The 24,738-nt window shown below is 45.5% G+C and overlaps 1 protein-coding gene across 4 annotated transcripts in view; it reads left to right on the top strand.

The window, feature by feature from the left end:
- tbxas1 (thromboxane A synthase 1 (platelet)) overlaps positions 1–24,738 on the top strand; it is a 230,773-nt gene that overhangs the window by 163,733 nt on the left and 42,302 nt on the right. For all 4 annotated transcript variants that reach the window (XM_041216332.1, XM_041216334.1, XM_041216335.1 and 1 more), the window contains 3 exons: positions 15,870–15,958; positions 18,925–19,073; positions 20,290–20,420. In XM_041216332.1, the coding sequence (XP_041072266.1) occupies positions 15,870–15,958; positions 18,925–19,073; positions 20,290–20,420 (369 nt within the window). The remainder of the gene's footprint in view (positions 1–15,869; positions 15,959–18,924; positions 19,074–20,289; positions 20,421–24,738) is intronic.

The following is a 24,738-nucleotide window of genomic DNA, read 5'->3' on the forward strand; positions in this document are numbered from 1 at the left end:
TTGTCTGCACAAAGGCACGTCTGACCCAGAATGCTACAATCTCCACCAGGGGTAGGGCAAGGAGGCAGGTCCCAAATCCACCCCAGCTGGTATGGGGATCGAGTCAATTGAATCGGCACCAATTTGATCCACACCAGCCATCCAGCCAATTGAGCCAAGAGCCCCCAAGAGAATCTGAGTTGCTGGGGCAAAATACACTTTTACATGCGTGTTGTAGCCTGGAACTATGGAGAGGCATGAATTTCTTTCCATCACACGGCTGACCAGGAATCTCTCCCACTATTACCACCTGCCATTGGTGTGTTGGAAGGATTTACAAGCTGATAATCAAGCTGCTTGGCCATGTTATGAACGTACCTCAAGTTCTGAGAGTGGGACTGGAATCCAGGGTTTCTGGCTCAGAGGCAGGGTCACTACCCACTATGCCACATGACCTCCTCCCTAGCCAGTACTTCAGGTTAAACCAGACCTTTCACAACTTCAGTGTCCTATTTGATCCTAAGCTGAGCTACAATGCTCATATTCACAACATCATAAAGACCAAAGATAAAAGCAAAAAACTGCGGGAAAAAACTTATATTTCACCTCTCTTCTATTTTTACTTAGTTCTGTTGAAGGGTCATTCGGACTCGAAGTGTTAACTGTGTTCCTCTCTGCAGCTGCTGCCAGACCTGCTGAGTTTTTCCAGGTATTTTTGTTTTTGTTTCTATCATAAAGACCAGCTACTTGAACCTCCATAATAATGCCTGCTTCAGCAATTTTTCAGATGCATGTAACAAGTGTGCTACAGTAATCATGGGTGACTTTAGACTCCATATAGACTGGGCAAACCAAATTAGCAATAACACTGTGGCGGATGAATTCATGGAATGTGTACGAGATGGTTTTTTTTAGAACCAGTATGTCGAGGAACTGACTAGGGATAGAACTTTTCATTAAGACAGAAAGTGAAGAAGTCCAATCTGAAACTAGGGTCCTAAATCTTAACAAAGGAAACTACGAAGGTATGAGGTGTGAGTTGGCTAAGATAGATTGGGGAACTTCATTAAAGGGCATGACGGTGGATAGGCAATGGCTAATATTTAAGGAACAAATGTGTGCATTGCAACAGTTATACGTCTCTTTCTGGTGCAAAAACACAACAGAAAAAGCAGCCCAACCATGGCTAACAAAAGAAATTAAGGGTAGAAACAGATCCAAAGGGAAGTCGTATGGGGCAGCATTTAGCCCCCCGTCAGGGGCTGTTGTGCGGGAGCAGGCACGAGCGGGAGGGTTCCTAATCGGCGCCCCCGGTTGAGGGCACGCCGCCATTTTACGTGGGCGAGCCAATTAAGGGCCATCAAGTGTGACTTCCATTCGGAAGCACTGAGCGCTCCCTGTGTGGGGGGAGGGGGGTGGATTCCCTGAGCCGGGAGTGCACACAGATCTCTCTGAGGGAAAGTGCCGCCTCACTGAGATCGGTTGAAGTTATAAACATTTTTTAAAGGTTAGGAAAAATTTTCCTGATATGTCCCCTCATGTGACACTGTCACATGAGCTGGGACATGTCCACTATTTTTATTTAAAAATATTCCGAAAATTGTAGATCCCTCATGAAACCTTACCCTGCCCGTGGATGAGGTTTCATGCTTTTTCAGAAGGCCCCCTGGGCTCTTCACCTGCCCGCCAGCCTTTTTTAATGGCCTTAATAGGCCGTTGACAGGTCAGTGGGAACGCAGCCGAGTTGGCTGCGCACCCGCCGAACTGAAGATCTAAATGATGTGGGGAGATGTCAGGACGCACGCCCAACATCACCCCACGTCATTTTATGCGTCGGTGAGCGGGCCCCGCCCCTCGCTCGCCAACCGGAAAAAGCTGCCCTTGAAGTTGCTAGAAAAGGTAGCAAGCCTGAGGATTGTGAGCAGTTTAGAATTCAGCAAAGGGTGACCAAGGGATTGATGAAGAGGGGAGAAGAGCATGAGAGTAAACTTGCAAGGAACATAAAAGCGGACTGTAAAAGCTTCTGTAAGTATGTAAAAAGAAGATTAGTGTAGACAAATGTATGTTCCTGAGTATAACTAAAACAATAGTGCTGGAGAAATTGATGGGACTGAAAGCCGATAAATCCCCAAGGCCTGATAATCTACATCCCAGGGTACTAATGGAGGTGGCCATGGAAATAGTGGATGTGTTAGTTGTCATCTTCCAAAATTCTGTTGATTCTAGAACAGTCCCAGCAGATTGGAGGGTGGCAAATGTAACCCCACTATTTAAAAAAGGAGGGAGGGATAAAACAGCGAATTACAGCTTAACATCAGTAGGAGGGAAAATGCTAGAGCCTGTTATAAGGGACATGCCAACAGGACATTTGGAAACAATCAATGGGATTAGACTAAATCAGCATGAAAGGGAAATCATGTTTGACAAACCTACTGGAGTTTTTTTGAGGGCTTAAATAGCAAAATAGATAAGGAAGAAGCAGTGGATGTGGTGGGTTTGGATTTTCAGAAAGCTTTTGATTAAGTCCCACACATGGGATTGGGGGTAATATATTGGCATGGATTGAGAATTGATTAGCAGACAGGAAACAGAGAGTAGGAATAAATAGGTCTTTTTTGGAGTGGCAGGTGGTGACAAGTGAGGTACCGCAGGGATCAGTGCTTGGACCCCAGCTATTCATGATAAATATCAATGATTTGGATGAAGGAACCAAATGTAATATTTCCAAGTTTGCTGACACCATGAACCTTGGTGGGAATGTGAGCGATGAGGATGGTGTTAAGAAGCTTCAAGGTAACTTAGACAGGCTGAGTGAGTGGGCAAATACACGACAGATTCAGTATAACGTGGATAAGTGTGCAGTTAGCCACTTTGGTAGGAAAAGCAGAATAAGATCATAAGATAAAAGCAAAAAACTGCGGATGCTGGAAATCCAAAACAAAAATAAAAATATCTGGAAAAACTCAGCAGGTCCGACAGCATCTGCAGAGAGGAACACAGTTACCATTTCGAGTCCGTATGAGTTCTGTTGAAGAGTCATACGGACGCGAAACGTTAACTGTGTTCCTCTCCGCACATGCTGTCAGACCTGCTGAGTTTTTCCAGGTATTTTTATTTTTGTATAAGATCATAAGAAATAGGAGCAGGAGTAGGTCATTCAGCCCCTCAGGCCTGCCCCACCAGTCAATAAAAGATCATAGCTGATCTGCCCCAGGCCTCAACTCCTCTTTCGTGCCAGCTTCTCATAGTCCTTAACTCCCCGATATTTAGTGGAAACATTTTCTCAACATCTACCCTGTCAAGCCCTCTCAGAATCTTATACATTTCAATAAGATCACCCCTCATTTTTCTGAATTCTAATGAATAAAGGCATAACTTGTTTAGCCGTTCTTGATAAGTCAACCCCTTCATTCCCAGGAATCAGCCTTGTGAACTTCTTTTGAACTGTCTCCAATGCCAGTATATCCGTTCTTAAATATGGGAACCAAAACTGTACACAGCACTCCAGGTGCGGCCTCAATAGCACCCTGTACAGTTGTAACAAGACTCCCCTATTTTTAAACTCCAACCCCCTAGCAATATAGGCCAAAATTCCATTTGCCTTCTTAATTGCTTGTTGTACCTACATGCTAACTTTTTGTGTTTCATGCACAAGAACACTCAGATCCCTCTGTGCTAACTTCTGGAGTCTTTCTCCATTCAAATAATAGTCTGCCTTTTGATTCTTCCTATCAAAGTGCATGACCTCACATTTTCCTACATTAAACTCCATCTGCCAAGTTTTTGCCCACTCACTCAAGCCATCTATATCCCCTTGTAGATTCATTATGTCCTTATCAAAAATTGTCCTCCCACCTATTTTTGTATCGTCAGCAAATTTGGATACATTACACTCTGCCCCCTCCTCCAAGTCATTAGTATAGATAGTAAATAATTGAGGCCCTCGGACTGATCTTTGTGGCACTCCACTAGTTAAATCTTTCCAACCTGAAGAAGACCCATTCATCCCAACTCTTTGGGCTTCTGTGTGTTAACCAATTGTCAACCCATGCTAATGCATTAACTCCAATACCTTGAGCTCCTATCTTGTGCAATGACCTTTTATGTGGCACCTTATCGAATGCCTTCTGGAAATCTAAACACACTGCATCTACCAGTTCCCCTTTATCAACTCTGCTTGTTATATCCTCAAAGAACTGTAGCAAATTGGTCAAACATGATATCCCTTTCACAAAACCATGTTGACTCTGTTTGATTGTGTTAAGCTTTTCTAAATGTCCTGTTATTTCTTCCTTAATAATGGACTCTAGAATTTTCCCAGTGACAGATGTTAGGCTGACTGGCCAAGATTTCTTGTTTTTTGTCTCCCTCCTTTCTTGAATAGGGGCGTCACATTAGCGGTTTTCCAATCCACTAGGACCCTCCCAGAATACAGTGAGTTCTGGAATATTTCGACCAATGACTCCATATCTCTGCAGCCACTTCCTTTAAAACACTTGGATGCAGGTCATCAGGTCCTGGCGACTTGCCTGACTTTAGTCCTACTAGTTTGTCAAATACTTTGGGATGTTTATTGTGTCCTCCACCATGAAGACCAATGCAAAATATTGGTTTAAATTATCTGCACTTTTCATTGTTCCCCCTTATCAATTCTTCAGTCACATCCTCGAAGGGTGCCATGCTCACTTTAGCCACTCTCTTTCTTTTCATATACCCGTGGAAGTTTATTTCTTGCCAGTTTACTTTCATAATCAATTTTCTCCCTCTTTATTAGCTTTCTGCTGCTGGTTCCAAAAAAATTCCAATCCTCTGGCCTACCAATAGTTTTGGCTGCTTTGTATGCCTTAGTTTTAGATTGGATACTCTCCTTGACCACCTTTGTTAACCACGGATGGTTCATCCTTCTCATTGAGTCCATCTTTTTGACTGGGATAAATCTTTGCAGAGCGTTATGCAATATCTGCTCATCCATTGACCTTCCCCTTCGTCTATTTTCCTAGCCCACTTTAGACAACTCTTTCTTCATACTTTTGTAATTGCCCTTAAGTTGAGGACACTGGCTTGAGACCCAAGGTGCTTGCTCTCAAACTGAATTTGAAACTCTACCATGTTATGATCGTTATCCCCTGGAGGATCCTTAACTACGATATCTCTTATTAATCCCACCTCATTACACGTTATAAGATCTAAATTAGCCTGTTTCCGGGTAGGTTCTGCAATGTATTGCTCTAAGAAACAATCCCTGATGCACTCTACAAATTTGTCTTTCATGTTACCACTGCCAATCTGATTTGTCCAGTCAATATGCAGATTAAAATCACCCATGACAATTGTAGCACCCTTCTTATACACCTCCATCACTTCCCGATTTATACTTTGTCCTACAGTGAGGCAACTCTTCGACCCGTGACTTCTTCCCCTTCCTGTTCCTTATTTCCACCCAAACTCATTCTATATCACGATCTATTGCACCTATATCATTATTCACCACCGCATTGATACCTTCCTTTATTAACAAAACTACCCCACCTCATTTTCCTTTTTGCCTATTTTTCCTGGAATGTCGAATACACTTGAATATTGAGTTCCCAGTCTTGGTCACCCTGCAACCATGTCCCTGTAATAGCTACTAAGGCATATTCATTTATTTCTATTTGTGCCATGAACTCATCTATCTTGTTACAAATACTGCGTGCATTCAGATAAAGAGCCTTAAGCTTTGACTTCTTACCATTATTATTCATTCTGGTTCTAATTTCTGCTGCACTCATCTGCTTATATTTTCTGCCTCTTCCTGTCACACTTTGATTATCCTTCGCCTCTTCACTACCCTGTACCTCTGCTCACTTGGTTCTTTTTGATTTTTTGGTGCATTGAAAGATGGGGATCTGGGTGTCCTTGTATACCAATCACTGAAAGCAAGTATGCAGCTGCAGCAAGTAGTTAAGAAAGCAAATGGTATGTTGGCCTTCATTGCGAGAGAACTTGAGTACAGGAGCAAGGATGTCTTACTGCAGCTATACAGGGCCTTGGTGAGACCACACCTAGAGTATTGTGTGCAGTTTTGGTTTCTTGACCTAAGAAAGGATATACTTGCCATAGAGGGAGTGCAGCGAAGGTTTACCAGATTGATTCCTGGAATGGCAGGATTGTTATATAAGGACAGATTGGGCCAATTAGGCCTGTATTCACTGGAACTTAGAAGAATGAGAGGAGGTCTCATTGAAACATATAAAATCCTGACAGGGATGGACAGACTGGATGCAGGGATGATATTTCCTCTAGATGGGGGGGCTTAGAACAAGTGGTCACACTCTCAGGGTACAGGGTAGACCATTTAGGACTGAGATAAGGAGAAACCTCTTCACTCAGAGGGTGGTGAACCTGTGGAATTCTCTATCCCGGAGGGCTGTAGAGGCCAAGTCACTGAATATATTTAAGAAGGAAATAGATGGACTTCTGGACTCTAAAGGCATTCAGGGGTATGGGGACAGAATGGGAGTATGGTGTTGAGATAGAGGATCAACCATGATCATGCTGAACGGCGGAGCAGGCTCGAAGGGCCGAATGGCCTACTCCTGCTCCTATTTCTTACGTTTCAATGGGCAGAATTTTTTACCTCGGGTGGGCGCGGCAAGCCGTGCGGGAGTGACCACGCAACGGTCCACCGCCTGCGATTGGGCCCCTCACCACGATTTCATGCTGGCTGGCCAGTTAACGATCAGCCAGTGCGAAACGCGCGCTGATAATCTCAGCGCTGGCTGGGTGGGGGGGCGGGAGGTGCAGGAGCGCTGAAGTTTGCGCATGTGCGTGGGTGCGCTCAGTGAAAGCTCCCTGGAGGCACAGAGCGGCTTCAGGGAGCTGAAGATTTTTAACACTAAAAGATTTCAAAAATAAAGAAAACATGCCCCCCCCTTCAGATGACTCTGTCACATGAGCAGGGACATGTTACGGATTAGTTTCTTTAATTTTTAGTGTTTTTTTAATCACTGTTTGAAACCTCGTCCTGCCCATGGATGAGGCCTCGCAAAAAATGCAAAGGCCTCTTGGCCTATTTGCCCGCCTACCAATAGGCAGGGAAAATTTCACTTTAATTAATTGGTTAATGGGCTTAACAGCCCTCTTAATTGTTGGTGGGCACGCTGCCAACTCCCACGCATGCCCACCGACCAAAATATTGCGCAAGTGGGACACTTGGCCTATGCCATCATGCACTATTACATGCCTGTGTGTGTGCCAGGTGCGCGCCCACACACTGAACTGAAAATCCTGTCCTATGAAACCTCATCTATGTTTTTGTCACCTCCAGACGTGATCTGCTGGCTTGCCTCATATCCTCCATAACCTACTTATTCCAAAACTCTGTTGTCTGTTTATAGCCTCCCCCATCTTTGCTAAATTACATTGGCCCACCCATTCCCTAACAATTCCTATTTAAAATTCTCCACCGAGTGTTTAATTCCCTCCATAGTCTCAGTCCTCCCTATCTCTGTATCTTTGTGTAGCACTCCCTTTCCCCCACCCTTCCCTGACCCTCCCTTGCCTCCACTTTCAGTACCCTATGCCTTCAGCCATCTAAATCCTTTACTCTGGAATTCTCTCCTTAAATCTCTCTGTTGTTCCACCTCTTGCTCCTCCTTTAAGATTCTCCTTAAAGTCCTCTTTGACCAAACGTTAACATCCTTAGCTCAATGTCCATTTTAGCCTGATTACACATTTGTTTTTCTTTGTTAAAAATAACTCCACTCTAGGCCTTCTGCTGCTGCTTTTCCTCTCTTCATCTGTGTCTCAATAACTGCACCAAGAGTTTGGAGGAATGCCCTGATCCCAGGCTACTCGTCTATATTATTGATCATGGAGATGTGTGATGAAAACACAGCATTCAAGTGGGCCAGCAGAGACTAACATGGAGAAACTGAAACTGCTGCAGTGTTATAAAAAGGAAACACTAATTTCGGTGGAACACTGCACAAATCCACTCCTCTAGGATCCAAGAAACAAATTTCAACAACTTTGGATGACTGAAAACTCCCTCTGGAACTGTTAGCTTGTGTTTTACGGGCCAAAACTTCCTGTAAAAATAATAGTGTTAACAACCTACGCTGTTGTTAATGTGCAAGTTGGCAAATAAGTTCAGGAAATAAAAAGGTAGGCTATGAGTTGCGAATCTCTGGAACTTGCTAGTCCATTTTTGGTATACTGCCTTACATAAATGGCATTTACCCTCAGCATCCCCATTATTTTTAAGAAAGCGCTAGATTTGCATACTAAGCTCGTGCAGTAAATTCCGAGTGCCTCTATTATTAGATGGGTGGCAGGTCAGAAGATTGGACAGAATATCAAAAACAGCAAAGAATCACTAAAAGACTAATAAGGAAATGAAAATTAAAGTACGAGAGAAAGCTAGGTCAAAATATAAAAACAGACACTAAGAGTTTCTATAGATAGTTAAAAAGAAAAGAGTTAACAAAGTGAGAGTTGGTCCTATAGTAAGTGAGTCTGGGGGATTTATAATGGAAAATAAGGAGATGGCAAATATATTAAACAGATATTTTGCATCAGTCTTCACCACAGAGGACACAAGTAACATCCCAGAAATAGCTGTAAATCAGAAAAGGAAAGGGAGAGAGGGACTGAAGAAAATTACAATCACCAGCGAAGTGGTACTGTGCAAATTGTTGGACCTGCGGGCTGACAAGTCCCCAGGTCCTGAGGAACTTCATCCTAGTGTCTTTAAAGAAATGGCTAGTGAGATAGTTTTAATTTTAATGGTTTTAATTTTCCAAAATTCCCTAGATTTGTGGAAGGTTCCAAAATACCGAAAGCAACTCCTTTATTCAAGAATGGAGGGAGACAGAAAGAAGCAAACCACAGGCAGTTAGGTTAACATCTGCCATAGCAAAAACGTTAGAAGCTATTATTAAAGACGTTATAGCAGGGCACTTAGAAAATTCAAGGTAATCAGGCAGAGTCAACATGGTTTAATGAAAGGGAAATCATGTTTAACCAATCTGAGTATTGCTGAAAAAAGAGACGTCGAAGCTTTTCGTCTTGCACTCATCAGGACACTTCGCAAGAATACCAATATAAGGGGAAAACAACAATTTATACTGTATGTGAAGAGAGTGATGATTGGTTGGCAAGTGGACTCTGATTGGTAGAGGCATTGCCATTGAGAATGTGCCAGTGATGGTGACTGACAGCTGCCAAGCATTGTTTGAAGTTGTTGGTCAAGGCATTGCCCTGCGGAATGAGTCAGCGAATGGCTGTCACGTATTTTGTTTAGCTGAAACAGGCGCATGTTTTTTTATATCTGCAGAGAACAGGACCCTGTGTATTAATATATGTAGTTTCCAGTACCTGCAAATGCATCACACTGTGAGCCTGACTGACAATCTTAAATTGGTTGTCAGCGTAATTCCTAGCACACTGATTTATTATTTAGTAAATGTTGTCCAATCTTGGAATCACATCTAATATTGAACACTAGGTTTTGAGTTTTGCAAGTCCGAGCTGCCTGGGTACAGTATGTACCTTGCCAGTTGCAAACAGTGGCTGGGACATGCTGTTTCATACGATACTTCAGTCTTTCGGACGTATGGCCTACATACCTAGCAGCACACTGGCACTGGAATTCATATACCATGTTACTCATTTGTCTGATAGGCAGAATGTCTTTTTGGTTTGACGGCAGCATCCTGTTAGTGGCAAGTACCACTCATGTTGCTACTGCATAGTAGCAGCGTGAAACAGCTAGCTTCACCTGTTGCTCAAAGTTTTGAGATACCTTGCCTTTCCAGGTTAATCTGAGGTAGACTGGGCACCTTTCAGGACCGGAAATGACAGCCTGAGGCCCGTTCATGAGTTTGTGTGATATACAGTGCGAAATGACCAGATCAGGGTAGCCATTATACTGCAGGATGCATTTGATGTGCCCTATTTCAGCAACAAGCTTGCATGGTGAGCAAATGGCTCAGGCCCTGTTTACAAAGCTGCTGATAAGACCAATCTTTTGGCATGTGGAACTGTAGGAATCCCAATGCATATATTGACCAGTGAAGATACGTTTGCAGTACATTAGCCTCTCTCCACCGCAGCCTCACTTCCCTTCATGGCCTCTTCCCCCCCCCACCCCATGAAGCCTCTCTCCCCGCACCTTCCAGTTGTCTGTTCCCTCATTACATGAGCCACCACATCAAACCAGAGGGTGGCTATTGGGTCCATAACGGCGATCGCTTTACTACTGACTCATGCCTCCACTCTGCTACCAAATCACATGTAGCCAGCATGCATACAATGAGACCTATGCTAGCAGGAGAAACATCTTCGAGCTGACCATTGGAGTGCTGAAGCGACAGTGCATGCTTAACACCATTTGCAGCTTGGAAACAGAAGAGATTGTGGGATGAGGGAAAAATGGAATGAAAGGTGGATTAGGTAGGAACATACTAACAGCTGAGATAGTTCCACTTTCCTACCATCAGTTTCAGCCCTGCCACTTATTATGGCCTCACTGGTGGCTACACCAATGATAGTCAGCATTGTCTCCTCTGTAGGAGTGTAAACATGCAGCTGTGCCTGTCGCCCACCGGTTAGGTGCTGCTTCATCTGACTAAAGCCACCTTGTCTTGCAAGAGACAGGGAACTGTGTCAGTTCATGTGGTGTAATGTGACTGGGTGAGATGCCTGGCACAGTTGAATAGCTGGATGTGTGTGTATGGTGTGAGATATGAGTTTGAGGCTTGCGTCAATGCTGTGTGTGAGAACGAGGTGAGGCTATTATGTTGGGTATGAGTTTTGCTTGACAATGTTGGGAGTCGAGTAAAGTGGGAGTGGTGAATTGAGCAGAGTATGAGGTAGTGGGTTACATTTAACAATATTGTTCGTGGAAAATGCATTCACTGACCATGACCACTCAGGTGAAGCTATTGAATGGTTTTTTTTATTCATTTACAGGATGTGGGCTAGGCCAGCATTTATTGCCCATCCCTAAATGCCCTTGAGAAGATGGTTATGAGCTGCCTTCTTGAACAGCTGCAGTCCCAGTGGTGTAGGTACATCCACAGTGCTGTTAGGAAGGGTATTCCAGGATTTTGATCCAGTGACAGTGAAGGAACGGTGATATATTCCCAGGTCAAGATAGTGAGTGGATTAGAGGGGAAGTTCCAGGTGGTGGTGTTCCCATGTATCTGCTACCCTTGTTCTCCTAGATGGTAGTGGTTGTGGGTTTTGAAGGTGTTGCTTAAGGAGACTTGGTGAGTTTCTGCAGTGCATCTTGTAGATGGTACACACTGCTGCCACTGCTCGTCAGTGGTGGAGGGAATGAATGTTTGTGGATGTGGTACCAATGTGAGGTAGTTCCACTTTCCTACCATCAGTTTCAGCCCTGCCACTTATTATAGCCTCACTGGTGGCTACACCAATGATAATCATCTTGTCTCCTCTGTATGAGTGTGAACATGCAGCTGTGCCTATCGCCCACTGGTTAGGTGCTGTTTCATCTGATTAAAGCCATCTTGTCCTGCTGCTTTGTGCTGGATGGTGTCAAGCTTCTTGAGTGTTGTTGGAGTGCACTCATTCAGGCAAGTGGGGTGTATTCCATCACATGCCTGACTTGTGCTTTGTAGATGGTGGACAGGCTTTGGGGAGTCAGGAGGTGAGTTACTCATGCAGGATTCCTAGCCTCTGACCTGCTATTGTAGCCACAGTATTTATATGGCTAGTCCAGTTCAGTTTCTGGTCAATGCTAACCCCCGGGATGTTTAAAGTGAGGGATTCAGTGATGGTAATGCCGTTGAATGTCAAGGGGCACTGTTTAGATTCTCTCTTGTTGGAGATGATCATTGCCTGGCACTTGTGGAACAAATGTTACTTGCCACTTGTCAGCCCAAGCCTGGATATTGTCCAGGTCTTGCTGCATTTGGACATGGACTGCTTCAGTATCTGTGGAGTCGCGAATAGTGCTAAACATTGTGCAATCATCAGCGAACACCCCCACTTTTGACCTTATGATGGAAGGAAGGTCATGGATGAAGCAGCTGAAGTTGGCTGGGCCCTGAGAAACTTCTGCAGTGACGTCCTGGAACTGAGATGATTGACCTTCAACAACCACAACCCTCTTCCTTTGTGTTAGGTATGACTTCATCCAGTGGAGAGTTTTCCCCCTGATTCCCATTGACTCCAGTTTTTCTAGGGCTCCTTGATGCCACACTTGGCCAAATGCAGCCTTGATGTCAAGGGCAGTCACTCACCTCACCTCTGGAGTTCAGATCTTTTGTCCATGTATGAACCAAGGCTGTAATGAGGTCAGAAGCTGACTGACCCTGGCAGAACCTAAACTGAGCGTCAATGAGCAGGTTACTGCTAAGCCAGTCCCACTTGATAGCAGTGTTGATGACCCCTTCCATACTGATGGGGTAGTAATTAGCCGGGTTGGATTTGTCCTCCATTCTGTGTACAGGGCATACCTGGGCAATTTTCCACATAGCCGGGTTGATGCCAATGTTGTAGCTGTACTGGAACAGCTTGACTAGGGGCTCAGCAAATTCTGGAGCACAAGTCTTTAGTACTATTGCCAGAATATTGTCAGGGCCCATAGCCTTTGCAGTCTCCAGTACCTTTAGACGTTTCTTGATATCAGCACTGCATCCAGGTCCTTGAAGCTATGCTGCTCTCATTGTCCATGATGGGTATCTACTCCCACTGCCTTTGTAATGTCCATCTGGAGAGCTCCCTGATCCCCTGTGGATAGAGGACCTCTTTTCTCCGACCCATCTCCTCCACCAAGGCCTCCACTGCAGCATTGAAAAACCTTGTTGCAAGCTCTCTGCCCTGCTGTGCCGTTTCCACTCTTCCTTCTGCTCATAAGCTCTTCCTCAGCCACTTACAGCACCTGCTGTAGATGGAATGCCCCTCCTGTTTAAGAGGTGCAGGCTAACTTTGACTCGTGCAAGCCTTGCATGAACTTAGGCCCCCTGACAAGTAATGCTGTGATTCAACAGTGTGCTCCGCACTGAGCTGTGGACCACTATCATTTGAATAGGCAAGCAGCATGAAGTTTAATCTGCAGCACTACGAATGGGTGCAGGTTACTTGTGCATTGCAATCCCTACACCCAGTTACCAGTTACATCAGGTGTTTCCCCTAAGTACTTTATGATGCAAGAATGGATAGGTCTATATCAAATTCAGCAAAGATTGAAGGCAGTGTTTGGAGTTCAGCACTGACTCAATCCAACCTTTCTGTAGAGCTCATAACATTTTAAAGAACAAAGAACTTAAATTTGTGTAAAGTCTTTCATGAACTCAGGATGTCCCAAATAAAGTATTTTAAAGTGTAATCACTGTTGTATTGTAGGAAATGTAACAGCCAGAGTTGCACACAAAAAGGTGTGTTAGGAAATAGAGATAGTTTAAGTAAGCTGTATTTGTATTTTTGGGTGTTATAAATAAGCTATAGCTTTAAGTTTTAACTCTTAGTTTAATTTATATTTTTTTGTATTTGTGGATTAAAAGGTGAAACCCGGGATCTAGTCTCATTTTTGAGTGGAGACAGGCTTTGTTGGTATGCTTGCATTCTAAGGAGATTTTACGACACGGTTAAAAAGATCTGCTGTTGCCTAGCAACAGAGGTCCAGAGCGAGGGACCCACAGAGACTGAGAAAACTATAAGAGCAGTTTCAGTTCAGTTGAAGCCAGGATTCCAGAGAGGCTAGACAGCAGATGCACAGATAGCAAGTCCCAAAGTAAAGTTGAAGGCAGATGCCAGGAGAAGCTGGACACAGGAGAAAGAACTGCAGAAGCAGGTTCTAGAAACTAAAGAAGAAAGTCCCAAAATCCAGGAAAGTGGATCAGGGAAGATTCAAGAGGACAGCCTAAGGACTAGACAGGAATCTGGAAAAGGCCCTGTTCTGTGAAAGTGAGGAGCAGAGAGGAAAGCACCAAGCTTAAAGAGAAGAAAGCTGCAGGAAGCAGAATTAAAAAACGGCTTCTGTTGGCACGGCTAAGCATTTGAGAAAGAGGGCGTGGGAGGAAGCTTGAATGGACGTGGAGATCCAGCGGAGAAGAACATTGGAAGGAGAGCTCAAAACCCTGGAGTTGGGCCCTTGTGGAAGGCATCTGAGAGAAAGCATTGTTTGGGAGAGGATTCCAGAGTGAGTTCTTGGAGAGTGGAGATTGGAAGCCCTTGTGTAAAAGACGGAGTTCAGTGAGACCTATTGGTTCAAGCTCAAGCGGTGTGACAATCGTCTGTGGGGAGTTGAGGAGAGATCCGTAGGCCAGAATTTTCCGGTCGGCGAGTTGGGGATGGGGCCCGCTCGCCAACGCGATGTCGCGGAATGACGTTGGGAGGAACCCCCGTCTCAGTCCATTTAAATGTTTAGGAAGGCGGGTGGACAGCGAAATCAGCTGTCCGCCCGCCAACCTGTCAATGGCCAATTGAGGCCATTGACAGGATAATTAAGAACATTAAAGACCCTGCCCTGTCCAACCTTAAGGCTGGCGGGCAGGCCAGGAGCCACTGGCGGGTTGAGGTTTCATGTCCATTTTTAAAAACTTTAATAAAGTTTGTGTGCTTCTTATTAACATGTCCCATCTCGTGTGACATTGTCACATGAGGGGGACATATTAATAATTGTTTAATTTTTTTCTATTTTTAAAGTTTTTTTAGACTGTCAGTAATCTCCATGAGACAGCAATTAGTCTCAGGGAGCAGTGCACTTTTTCGTGCGTATGTGCGTAATAGCGCACTCTGACAGTTGGGGAATCCCTCTCACTACCCCCCCTCCCCGCACAGGAAGTGCTTCCTGTCGGGCAGCCCGCTGGGCAGGCCTTAATTGGCCCGCACACTCAAAATGGCGGCAGGCCCCGTTTCAGCGGCAGGGGTTGGCTGTCAAGCCGGTGGGGCCTGCACGCCCACCAAGGGCAAAATTCTGCCCATAGCATCCGTCACTTGGTTTCAGAGTGTGGTGTGTCTGACCACAGTTTGCCTATTGTTTTACATGCACTGTGAACTTACTGTGAACATTAGAATATAAGATAGCTCTTGTAACTTATCCTTACAAATCTGTATATATCTGTAAAGGTATAGTTGTGGATGAAAGAATATTGTAATACGGTTCATCTTTGCTTCTTTAATAAATGTTTTATTCTTTTGTTAAAAGGTCATCAGCTCACTCCTGTGACTGTTCAGTAGTCACTCCCCTCGTATCTAAACAAAAAACTAAAATTTAGGATCTATCAAGCCGGTTTCCATCCTGGGATCAGGCTTGTCGAGTAGTAACATCAGCTGGGACACTCAGCAATGGTTTAATGACCAGATAAGCTATCTTTTTATGATGTTGGTTGAAGGGTAAATATCAGCCAGTACACCAGGAGAGCTCTGTGCTCTATCTTGAAATATTGCCATGGGATCTTTTACATCCACTCGAAAGAGAAGGCAGTTTAACGTCTTATTTGAGACAGCATCTCCAACAGCGCAGCACTCCCTCAGTACTGGACTGAAGCATCAGCTTGGATTATGTGCTGAAGTCTCTGGAGTGGAGCAGAGCAATTCCCCTGGGAATGAAGGGCTTGGATTCACAGTGAAACATTCCTATTGCTGGCGTGCTGCATGTTGGCTTAGTGTTTACACTGTTGATGTTTCCCTTGGGGTTTTGTGTGAAATCAGTAAAATTGTATCAGTGAAAAGAGAAGGAAATCCAGGAGAGTATTTGGGAAAAGTAAAACTCCAGAGTGCTTTAAGCACTTCTACTTGTGTTCTCTATTTGTTGCAGGGTTAAGGAACCACTTATTCCCTCTTGCATTGCATGATTTCTGTTCCAGCCGTACACAAACATTGTTTATACAGCAATAGATACTCTCCCATAATTGTATGAGCTATTTTCCTTTCAGATATGTCCATTAATTAACCAGGCTGCTGATATGCTGATGGAAAATCTGAAGACTCATGCAGACTCTGGCAAGGGTTTTGACATCCACCGGTAAGCAGCAGGCATCAAATAATACTGTTGGTTGTGCATCCCTGAAGGTTGGGTGTCAAAGATAGGCAGAGTCCTACTGAAAAGACTCAAGCTTGTTCTATCATGGGCAAGAAGCCATCCTCTCAAAAATCCCAAATTAATTATAGAGAAAAAAATGTCGATAAAGATTCAAGGGAAAGGGGTGCATTTACTTCAGATTTGCTTGATTACCATTAGGACATGGGAAGAAATTTGCATAACATATCAAGTAAATAGTACAATTATGCAGTAAAATTCCTTCTTTGATGACATCTCTCAAACCTGTGATTGTACCACCTGCTGGCAGCAGGTGCATGAGAACAGTGCAAATTCCCTTCCAAGTCACACACCATCCTGACTTGGAAATATATTGCTGTTCCTTCATAGTCACTGGATCAAAATCCTGAAACTCTCTTTCCAAACAAAACTGTGGTTAGACCTACACCACATGGACTGCAGTGGTTCAAGAAGGCCACTCACCACCACCTTCTCAAGGGCAATCAGGGATGAACAATAAATGCTGACCTTGCTAAAGTTTGCCTGCATTTCAGCGATGAATAAAGAACAGGGGCTGAATCTGTGATATTTCATGCATATAACTGATGAGATAATCGCAGCTTTATGCTCAGAATTATTCAAAATGTATGCTGAGGGCATCAGGTCACTGTGGTTTTGTGCGGAGGTGGGGAGAGGCTTGGAAAGAGGAGCCCATGTCTCTGGAAAGATAAGTTATGTTTTAATACCATGTTTAAATTACCATAAACTGTACGAGGCAAAGACTCAAACTTGGAGTCAAGGTAAACTAATTTATACACCAATTTGTGAGAATATGGTGCAGCTTTTAGGGGAAAATAGGGAGGTGAAAAGGGTCAATAAATTCCAGAAACAGGTGGATGAATATTTGAGAGAGAGATTAAACAAGGGTTAAGAGGAGAACTGAGTGTTTGACAGTCCAGATGTGCCATAATGGTCATTCATGTTCAGGTAAATGACTCTCTCTCACTTCATGCTTTAAGTTCTTTCTTCCTAGGAGTTCCTAAGATTTCACATAGTCACCTATTTTCCTCACTCATGGTAGCAGAAACATCTACTTATATTTTGAATTATGGAATTAACGGTGCCCCTCCCTAAATTAACACAGTGCAGAATTAACAGTGCCCCTGCCGAAATTAACACTGCAGAATTAATAGTGCCGTTCCCTAAATGTACACTATGGCCCACATCTCCCGATCTCTAGATGGTTGGAGACTGGACGTACTCCAGAGGATGTGCTATAGGTCTCCTTTAGAGGTCCCACTGCAAGGACTGTGTGGGAATTGCCCTGGAAGTTTAACCTTCTGATGAGCAATTCCACTGCTCGCCGGCACCCTCCAAAAATGTCTCCAACTCTGAGTTAAAGTCGGACAACTTACTGCCTGGATAGTTAGCCAGGAAATGTTATACAGAACTCATCCCCCAATCACCAACACTGCCCTCCCTCCCTCCGACTTAACTTCCAACCCCATGACTCTCTTCCCCAAATACTCCTGACTATCCCACACCCCGACTCCACCCCCCCAACCTGACCTGACTAGCCCCCAACCTGACAACCTCTCCAGACCCAACCCAACTACCCATAGCATGCCTACTCACTCACCTGCCTGCCACCCTACGCTCTACTACCCTACCCACATGCCACCCTAACATCCTACCCACATGCCACCTTACATTCTTGCCATCCTACCCACCTGCTACCCCACCCACCTCACCCACCTGTCACCCTACCCACCTGCCACTCTCCCCCTTTACATACTTACTTTACCCACCCTACCCCCTCACCCACCCTACTCCCTCACCTATCCTACCCAATCATCCACCCTTCCCCCTTACCCACTTACTTTACACACTTACCTGCTCTCTGTAGCTTTTCAAGCAAGCTTTGGGACATTTACAGCATCTAGTGCTGTAAAAACAGGGCATGTCTTCTGCGCCGATTCTCTCCGCTTCTTCATCTGCAGTTTGCTACACTGCTTTAGGATCCAACACCTGAAAGTGGCACAGAAAAATCAGAGGAAGTTAAGTTTGTATTATTTTTTGTCTGATCATGTTAGGAAATAGATAAAATAAATCCTGATTGGAAGATCTGGGCCAATATGATTCAAATACCCATTCCTAATTGAACACAGTATAGATTTAACCATTGCCCCTCACTAAATAAACAATACAGAATTAACAGTATCCCTCCTTAAATGAACACTGAACCTTATCGAATGCATTTTGGAAATCCAAATACACTACATCTACTGGTTTCCTTTTATCCACCCTGCTTGTTACATCTTCAAAGACCTCTAATAAATTTGCCAAACATGATTTCCCTTTCATGAAGCCATGGTGACTCTGCTTCATTGTATTATGATTTTCTAAATGTCCTGTTCCTTTTTATTTATTTTTTAGTCATCCTTTGCTGGTTTTTAAAATGTTCCCAATCTTCAGGCCTACCACTAATCTTCGCAGTACTGAATGAAATTTGATGCTATCATTAGCTTCCTTAGTTTGCCATGGCTGCTTCTTCCTTCTCATAGAAGCTTTCTTTCTCAATGGAATACATTTTTTGAGAGTTATGAAATATCTCCATAAATGCCCACTACTGCAACCTACGGCTTAAATTTTAGCCTATTTTCACAGTTTGCTTTAGCTAACTCTGTCTTCATACTTTTGTGGTTGCCCTTACTTAACACTAGTTTTAGACCCAAGTTTCTCACCCTCAAACCGAATGTGAAATTCTATCATGTATGTTACCTGGAGGACTATGAGATCTTTAATTAATGATTGTGTGTGGCAGGGTGCCACATGAGATCAGCCATTTTGGTGGTGAGTTGGTCTTGTGGACCCTACATAATTTCAGCACTTCATGCAAAATGGGGACAATCTGTAGCCCTATGGCTAATATTGATTCTACCTCCCAACAGGTGTTACGGCTGCTTTTCAATGGACGTTATTGCCAGTGTTGCATTTGGTACACAAGTGGACTCCCAGAAGAATATAGAAGATCCATTTGTCAAGCATGCAAATTTAATTTTTAACGAAAATTTCTTCAAACCCCTTATTTTCCTCAGCAGTAAGTATCACCACTTTTATTGTTCTCCTCTTATGTTTCATCCTTTCAGCCATATTAATTGGGTATGTTATTGGACTAGTAATCCAGGGGTCTGGACTGAAGATTCAGAGAAGATCAGGTTATATCTCACTTTGACTGTTTGAGAACTGAATCCTGCTTAAAAAGCTGGAAATAAACCACGACCAGGAAGGAGTTAGATTGTCATAAAAATCCAGCTAGTTCACTAATGTGGAAAGGAAGCCTGCGGTCCTTACACGATCTGGCCTAGTTGTGACTGCAGTGCGCACCAACATGCCCTGCCCTATAAGTTGCTTGTGAGAGCAAAGCTCAGCCTATTCCTTTTGGATATTTGGAAGGCCTCCAAAGCAACTGATATGTATTCAGCAGTGACCAAAATAATCTCAAGAGTTGCTGCATCAGGGAGCTTCCTTTGTCACTTGCAAGCTGACTGCAACTTCCCTTCTCATAGAAAAGAATCAGAACTGGGCTCTGGAACTCAGAGCACTGGAACTGGAAACAGAATCCTTTCATTCAATCTGAGAATGGCCATTTCAAGGCTGATCTGTGGTTCCTGGCACTCCACACCAAGAATATCACATTCTCTTCTCTTTGCCCCCTTCCCCCTACCTCCCTTCAATCCCCCTCCTGCTCACCTGGCAATGTGCTTTGGAGCACAAAGAGCAAGCCAGTAAAATTGCACAGAAATCAGGGCACTATGGATTTCGATATATGTTGTAAAATTTGTTTTGATATCCCATTAAAAGCTCTCAAGTTTTGCCTGCTGCTCATTGTGGCCCCTAAAACTTCAACTGTTTGCAGTTTCTATGACATCTAGTGACAGCCTCTGTTGTCATTGTTTGTAAGTAGTTATGTGCAAAGCTACTAGAATTATTACTTCCCTTTCTCTTCTGAAGGTGAGGACTTGCTTTGGATTCAGTTTTAGGACTACCAACATCTATTCACTATAGACCAGCTGTGTCAATGCCTTCACAGCGTTGGGGAGGACGGGTGGTGAATTAATTTTTTAAAAATTTGTTCATGGGATGTGGGCCTCGCTGGCTAGGCCAGTATTTATTGCCCATCCCTAATTACCCTTGTTCAGAGGGCATTTTAAAAGCCAACCACATTGCTGTGGTAAGGGCAGCGGGTTTCTTGTGGGACAAGTGGAGAAAAAATCCCTGACATGTGATCTATGATGACATTTCTTCTATTTCAGTAATATTTCCCTCCATCATGATGCCTATTCAGCACTTTTTTCCACGTACATCCATGAACAAGATGAATGCCTTCTTCACCAGTGTGGTTAAAGATATTATAGCACAGAGGGATCAACAGCCTTCAGATCAGGTAATGTTCCTCAGCCCCATCCTCATCGGAGCCGCTGCTACAACTATACAATGTGACTTTTTTACACTAGCCATCTCTATGTCAGGTGTAGCTCAATGGACAGCATTCATTCACTGGGTCAGAGAAAGTTGGGTACCGTGGTGCAGGGAGTCATTCAAACACGATCAAATGATCAGGGACAGGAGTAGGTCGCTTGGCCCTTTGAGCCTACTCCGCCATTCAATGAGATTCTTGCTGATCTGATTGTAACCTCAACTCCACATTCCAGACACCTGAACATTGGATGTAGACTGACACTCCTGGTTAGGAGTACAGGAACAAGGTTAGGCCATTCAACCTCTTAGTCCTGTTTTGTCAATGAGTTGGTTCATGGCTTATAGGAATCAGAACTCCATCCAACCTGTATTGGCTCCATTTCCCTTAATAAATACCCTCGGTGGTAAAAATCTACCAATCTCAGACTTAAAATTATCAATTGACCAAGCATCTACTGCTTTTTATGGGAGAGAGAAATTCCACATTTCTACTACCATTTGTGTGATGAAAGGCGGAATCATCCCAGATTTGCACTAAGCGTGGCGACGAGCAGGAAAAAAGGTGTTTTACCTGCTGGCCACAATAATGGCTTTTTGTGGCGTATCATTCCATTCCTGGCATGTCCCGCCTCATTCATTATGCATTCACGGCCCACACACAGGCTGGCTGGTGGGTGGGCTCAGATTTGCCTACCATGCCATGACTTCAGCGCTTCCTTGCTCCAGGCACCATATGTAAAGTACGCCAGAGTTCAAGCCTGCTTCATGTCTTCAGAGCAGGTCTGCTCCAGGCGACAGATAGCCCCAGAAGCAAAGAAGGTGGCAGCTCCCAAACCTGGTGACGCCTCTCTGGTGACACTGTTGGACGTAGTGAAAGCCGCCATGATGTCCCGCTCCGGCCGCAGGATGTCTACCAGAGTAACCAATCCGGCCTGGGAGGCGGTGGCAGTGGCGGTAACGCCATTGGAGCACAGAGGAGGTCAGCCATCCAGTGCAGGAGGAGGATGAATGCTCGCATCCGTTCCCCCAGGGCAAGTCAATCACCTCATCGCTCTCAACTCACACAGTAATAAACCCAGTGTACATCCACAGGGATCTTGCTCTGGAGCTCGCATCCTCATCCCGTACATGGCTCCGCTCACCACACAAACATCCCACGCAGTGCCATGTGTCCTGCTCACACACTATCTGTTTTCATGCAGGAGAGGTCCAGACCGGATGCGGAGTAGCCCACATTAGGCCCCTCACACACTTTGAGGAGCGTGCCATCATGCTGACTGGTGAAGACGTGGACCCTGCCTGTGGTGACGGTGAGGTCGGTGGCAAACACCCACGTGAGGATCCTGCACCACAATATCCCTCCCTTAATGCAACTGTGAGTGTTCTCTCTCCTGCTTTTGACTCTGCTGCCATGCAGTAATCATCTCTACTTTGGTTCACAGGGAGCTCTGCCAAGCAACCGACCCCCTCAGCCAGCCAGTCCCTCAGTCCTCTGCTGAAGAGCTGGAAGTAAGCAGCCTGGAAGACTCATCATAGCACTTACGCACACCCTCCACTGGCACAGAGACACAGCTTTCGGCAGGATCTAGACCTAGGGCAGGCTCTGGTTCACACTCTGATGGCCACCTCATGGACATGTATCTGCAGCAGGAGGAGGCAGGTTCAACTAAGCTCCCTGGCTCTCGGAGGATTGCTGGGGAAGGGGCATCCGTGAGGTCAGAGTCAGATGATGAGCCTCTGGATTCAACCTTCCAACTCGTTATGGAGAGTCAGCAGAAGGCGGGGGGAAATCATGCAGAGCAGTTGGAAGCCCACAACAGAGTGGCTTACGAATTGGAGGAGTGCATCTGCCTGCCCCTGATGAAGTGGTGCCCACATGTGCGCACATGGAGGTCTCCATGAGAAAGATGGCAGATGCCATGGAGACCCTGGTCCTGCAGAACGCGGAGGTGCACGCAGACCTGCACTCCATCGCGGGAGCCATGGGTGAGTTCCTGCAGTGGCAACGCCAGAGGGAAACAGGGCACCTCAGTGTCCCTCTAGGTGCTCCTTCCCCTCAAGGAGTCAGACCAGGGCCCTCGGGCACCCGAAGGGAGGAGGAGCTGCAGCTGGACACCCCTGTGTCATACTCAGGATTCTCAGAGGCTGTCCTCTGCCTCCCCTTTGCCTGTGACCCCCTCAGCCTCGTCCTCTGTCACTGCAGAGGGAGCAGCTGGCCCACAGGAGGACAGCAAAGCAAGCCAGGGCCCTCAAGACCTCGGCTCTCCAGAGAACGCATGCTGAAGTCATCAGAGGCTACAGGGCCAGCCGTTGTACAGGCTGTCTCCACCCCTGCGGATGTCAGGGCAGCACCTGGAAGAAGAAGTAGGCCTTGAAAAGTCAAACATTTCTGATCACAAGTGGTTGCCCTTTTTGTCACTTGTAAATATATTCACTTCCACTGAGTAATGTGTAATGGTGTCTTTCAGCTTCATTTACAGGCTTTGTGAGTCCTCCTCCTGCATCCCCCCCACTAGCAGTTCAGCTGCACGCAGCCGGAGCACGGGTGATTCTGGAGGGAGAGGTATGTTTGTGGTGGGGCCTTTCAGAGCCTCATGCAAGCATTTGCCCATGCACGCAGAGCCTTCCAAAATCGCATTCATCTTTATGTTCCAGGCATTTTCAATGCTGCCTGCTGGGATTCTCTTTCAGTTGTCCATCTGAGCTGACCTCCATCTCCACCCACCCACTGATCACACTACCATGCAGCACCGGTGGTTGCCTAACACGAGGCTGCGCTTACTTTGGATTTGAAAATCATAGGCTTAATAAGCTTTTTCCTCAGCTCCCCTGTCCTTTCCCCCTCTCCCAGTCACCCATGTCCTTTCCTCCATCACTGTGGACACCCCCTGGCATCTCCTTCCACCTCCCAATCTACCAAACCGAACCCTTTTCTTTCCAGGATGTCCAGGTGAATGTGTATGTTCCATACATTCCTGAGAATCCCGCCCCCATCCGCATTGACCTCCCTGCTTGCTGCTTGCCAGCCCCCAGGACCCAAATCTGCCTCTGAGTCCCCACTAACCACCCTCACCATCCCTTCTACCGCTACCGTTGCATCCTCAACCTCCCACCATTCTGGCTCACTCTGCCCCCCTCTCTCACCATGCCCTGCTACCATGCCCACCCTCAGTTCACACCCCAGGAGGCAGTCATTCAGTCATTGACTCAATATTCCCCCCTACCCCCGGACCTCTTCCTCCTCCGAACCACTTCCTCCCCCTGGACTCCTTACTCCCCACCGAAACCCTTCTTTACCACTGAAGTCCTTCCCCTCTCTGAACTCCATCCCTTATGCCTTCTTCCCCCCTTACAACTACTTCACCAGTTGCCGCATTCTTCCCCGTTACATCTTCCTCCCCCATGCTCCCACCTCTCCTCCCAACCTCACCCCCCCCAACACCTTCATCTTCCCCCTTCCAACTTCTCCCCCCAGTACATCTTCCTCTCCCAGCCCAGCCTCAACCCCGCGCGGGGGCCCCCCCCCCCCCCCACCAACCACCACCACCACCACCCCAGTATACCTCCCTCTCTTCCCCACTCCGATGATCATCCATAGCAACCCATGGGCAAGGCTGTGATTCTGTGAAGAAGACCCTAAACATCTTCAGAGACCTCCCACCTTCCGTGAGCTGTTTCGCGGCAGAGCCATGTCCATGAGAATCCACCCAGTATGAGATGCATGTGTTCCTCCAGGGTCCAGTAGCTGTAGAGCTCCATCGTCTCCTGCTTCTCGGATGTCCATGATGTAGCAAGGCTGTAACGATAAGTCCCGATTTCTGCATGTCATACTTGTCAAGACTTGTTCTGGGCCAGCAAGTTTTCCCGCTGGCGTAACGCTAAATTGGGCGTTGGGAGATGATGCCAGTCGGGACTTACTTTGTACCCCATTAGCAGGATGCCAAGTGAGTTCACACTCACCTCCAGCGGGATTGGTGTTCCGCCAAGGCCGACATCATTGAATGATCCCGCTGTGCTTTCACACCAGCATGAAGCCAATTTTTGGCCTTCTCGTCATATTTTCTGCTCATGCCTGCCATGACGGGTCTGGAAATTCCAGCCGAAGTGTTTTCTGAATTCTCTTTTGAATTACCTTGTTCTGATTTTACCTCCCTTTGTTCTGCACTCTCCCACCAGCAGTAAAAGCTTTTATTAATTCCTATCAAAATACTGAAAGCTTCAATCAAATCATCCTTCAACCTTCTATAATCTTCTATATAAGACTGGGGGAGTGCTGAATTGTC

This window comes from Carcharodon carcharias, chromosome 21 (genome assembly GCF_017639515.1).
Source record: "Carcharodon carcharias isolate sCarCar2 chromosome 21, sCarCar2.pri, whole genome shotgun sequence".
Lineage (NCBI taxonomy): Eukaryota > Metazoa > Chordata > Chondrichthyes > Lamniformes > Lamnidae > Carcharodon > Carcharodon carcharias.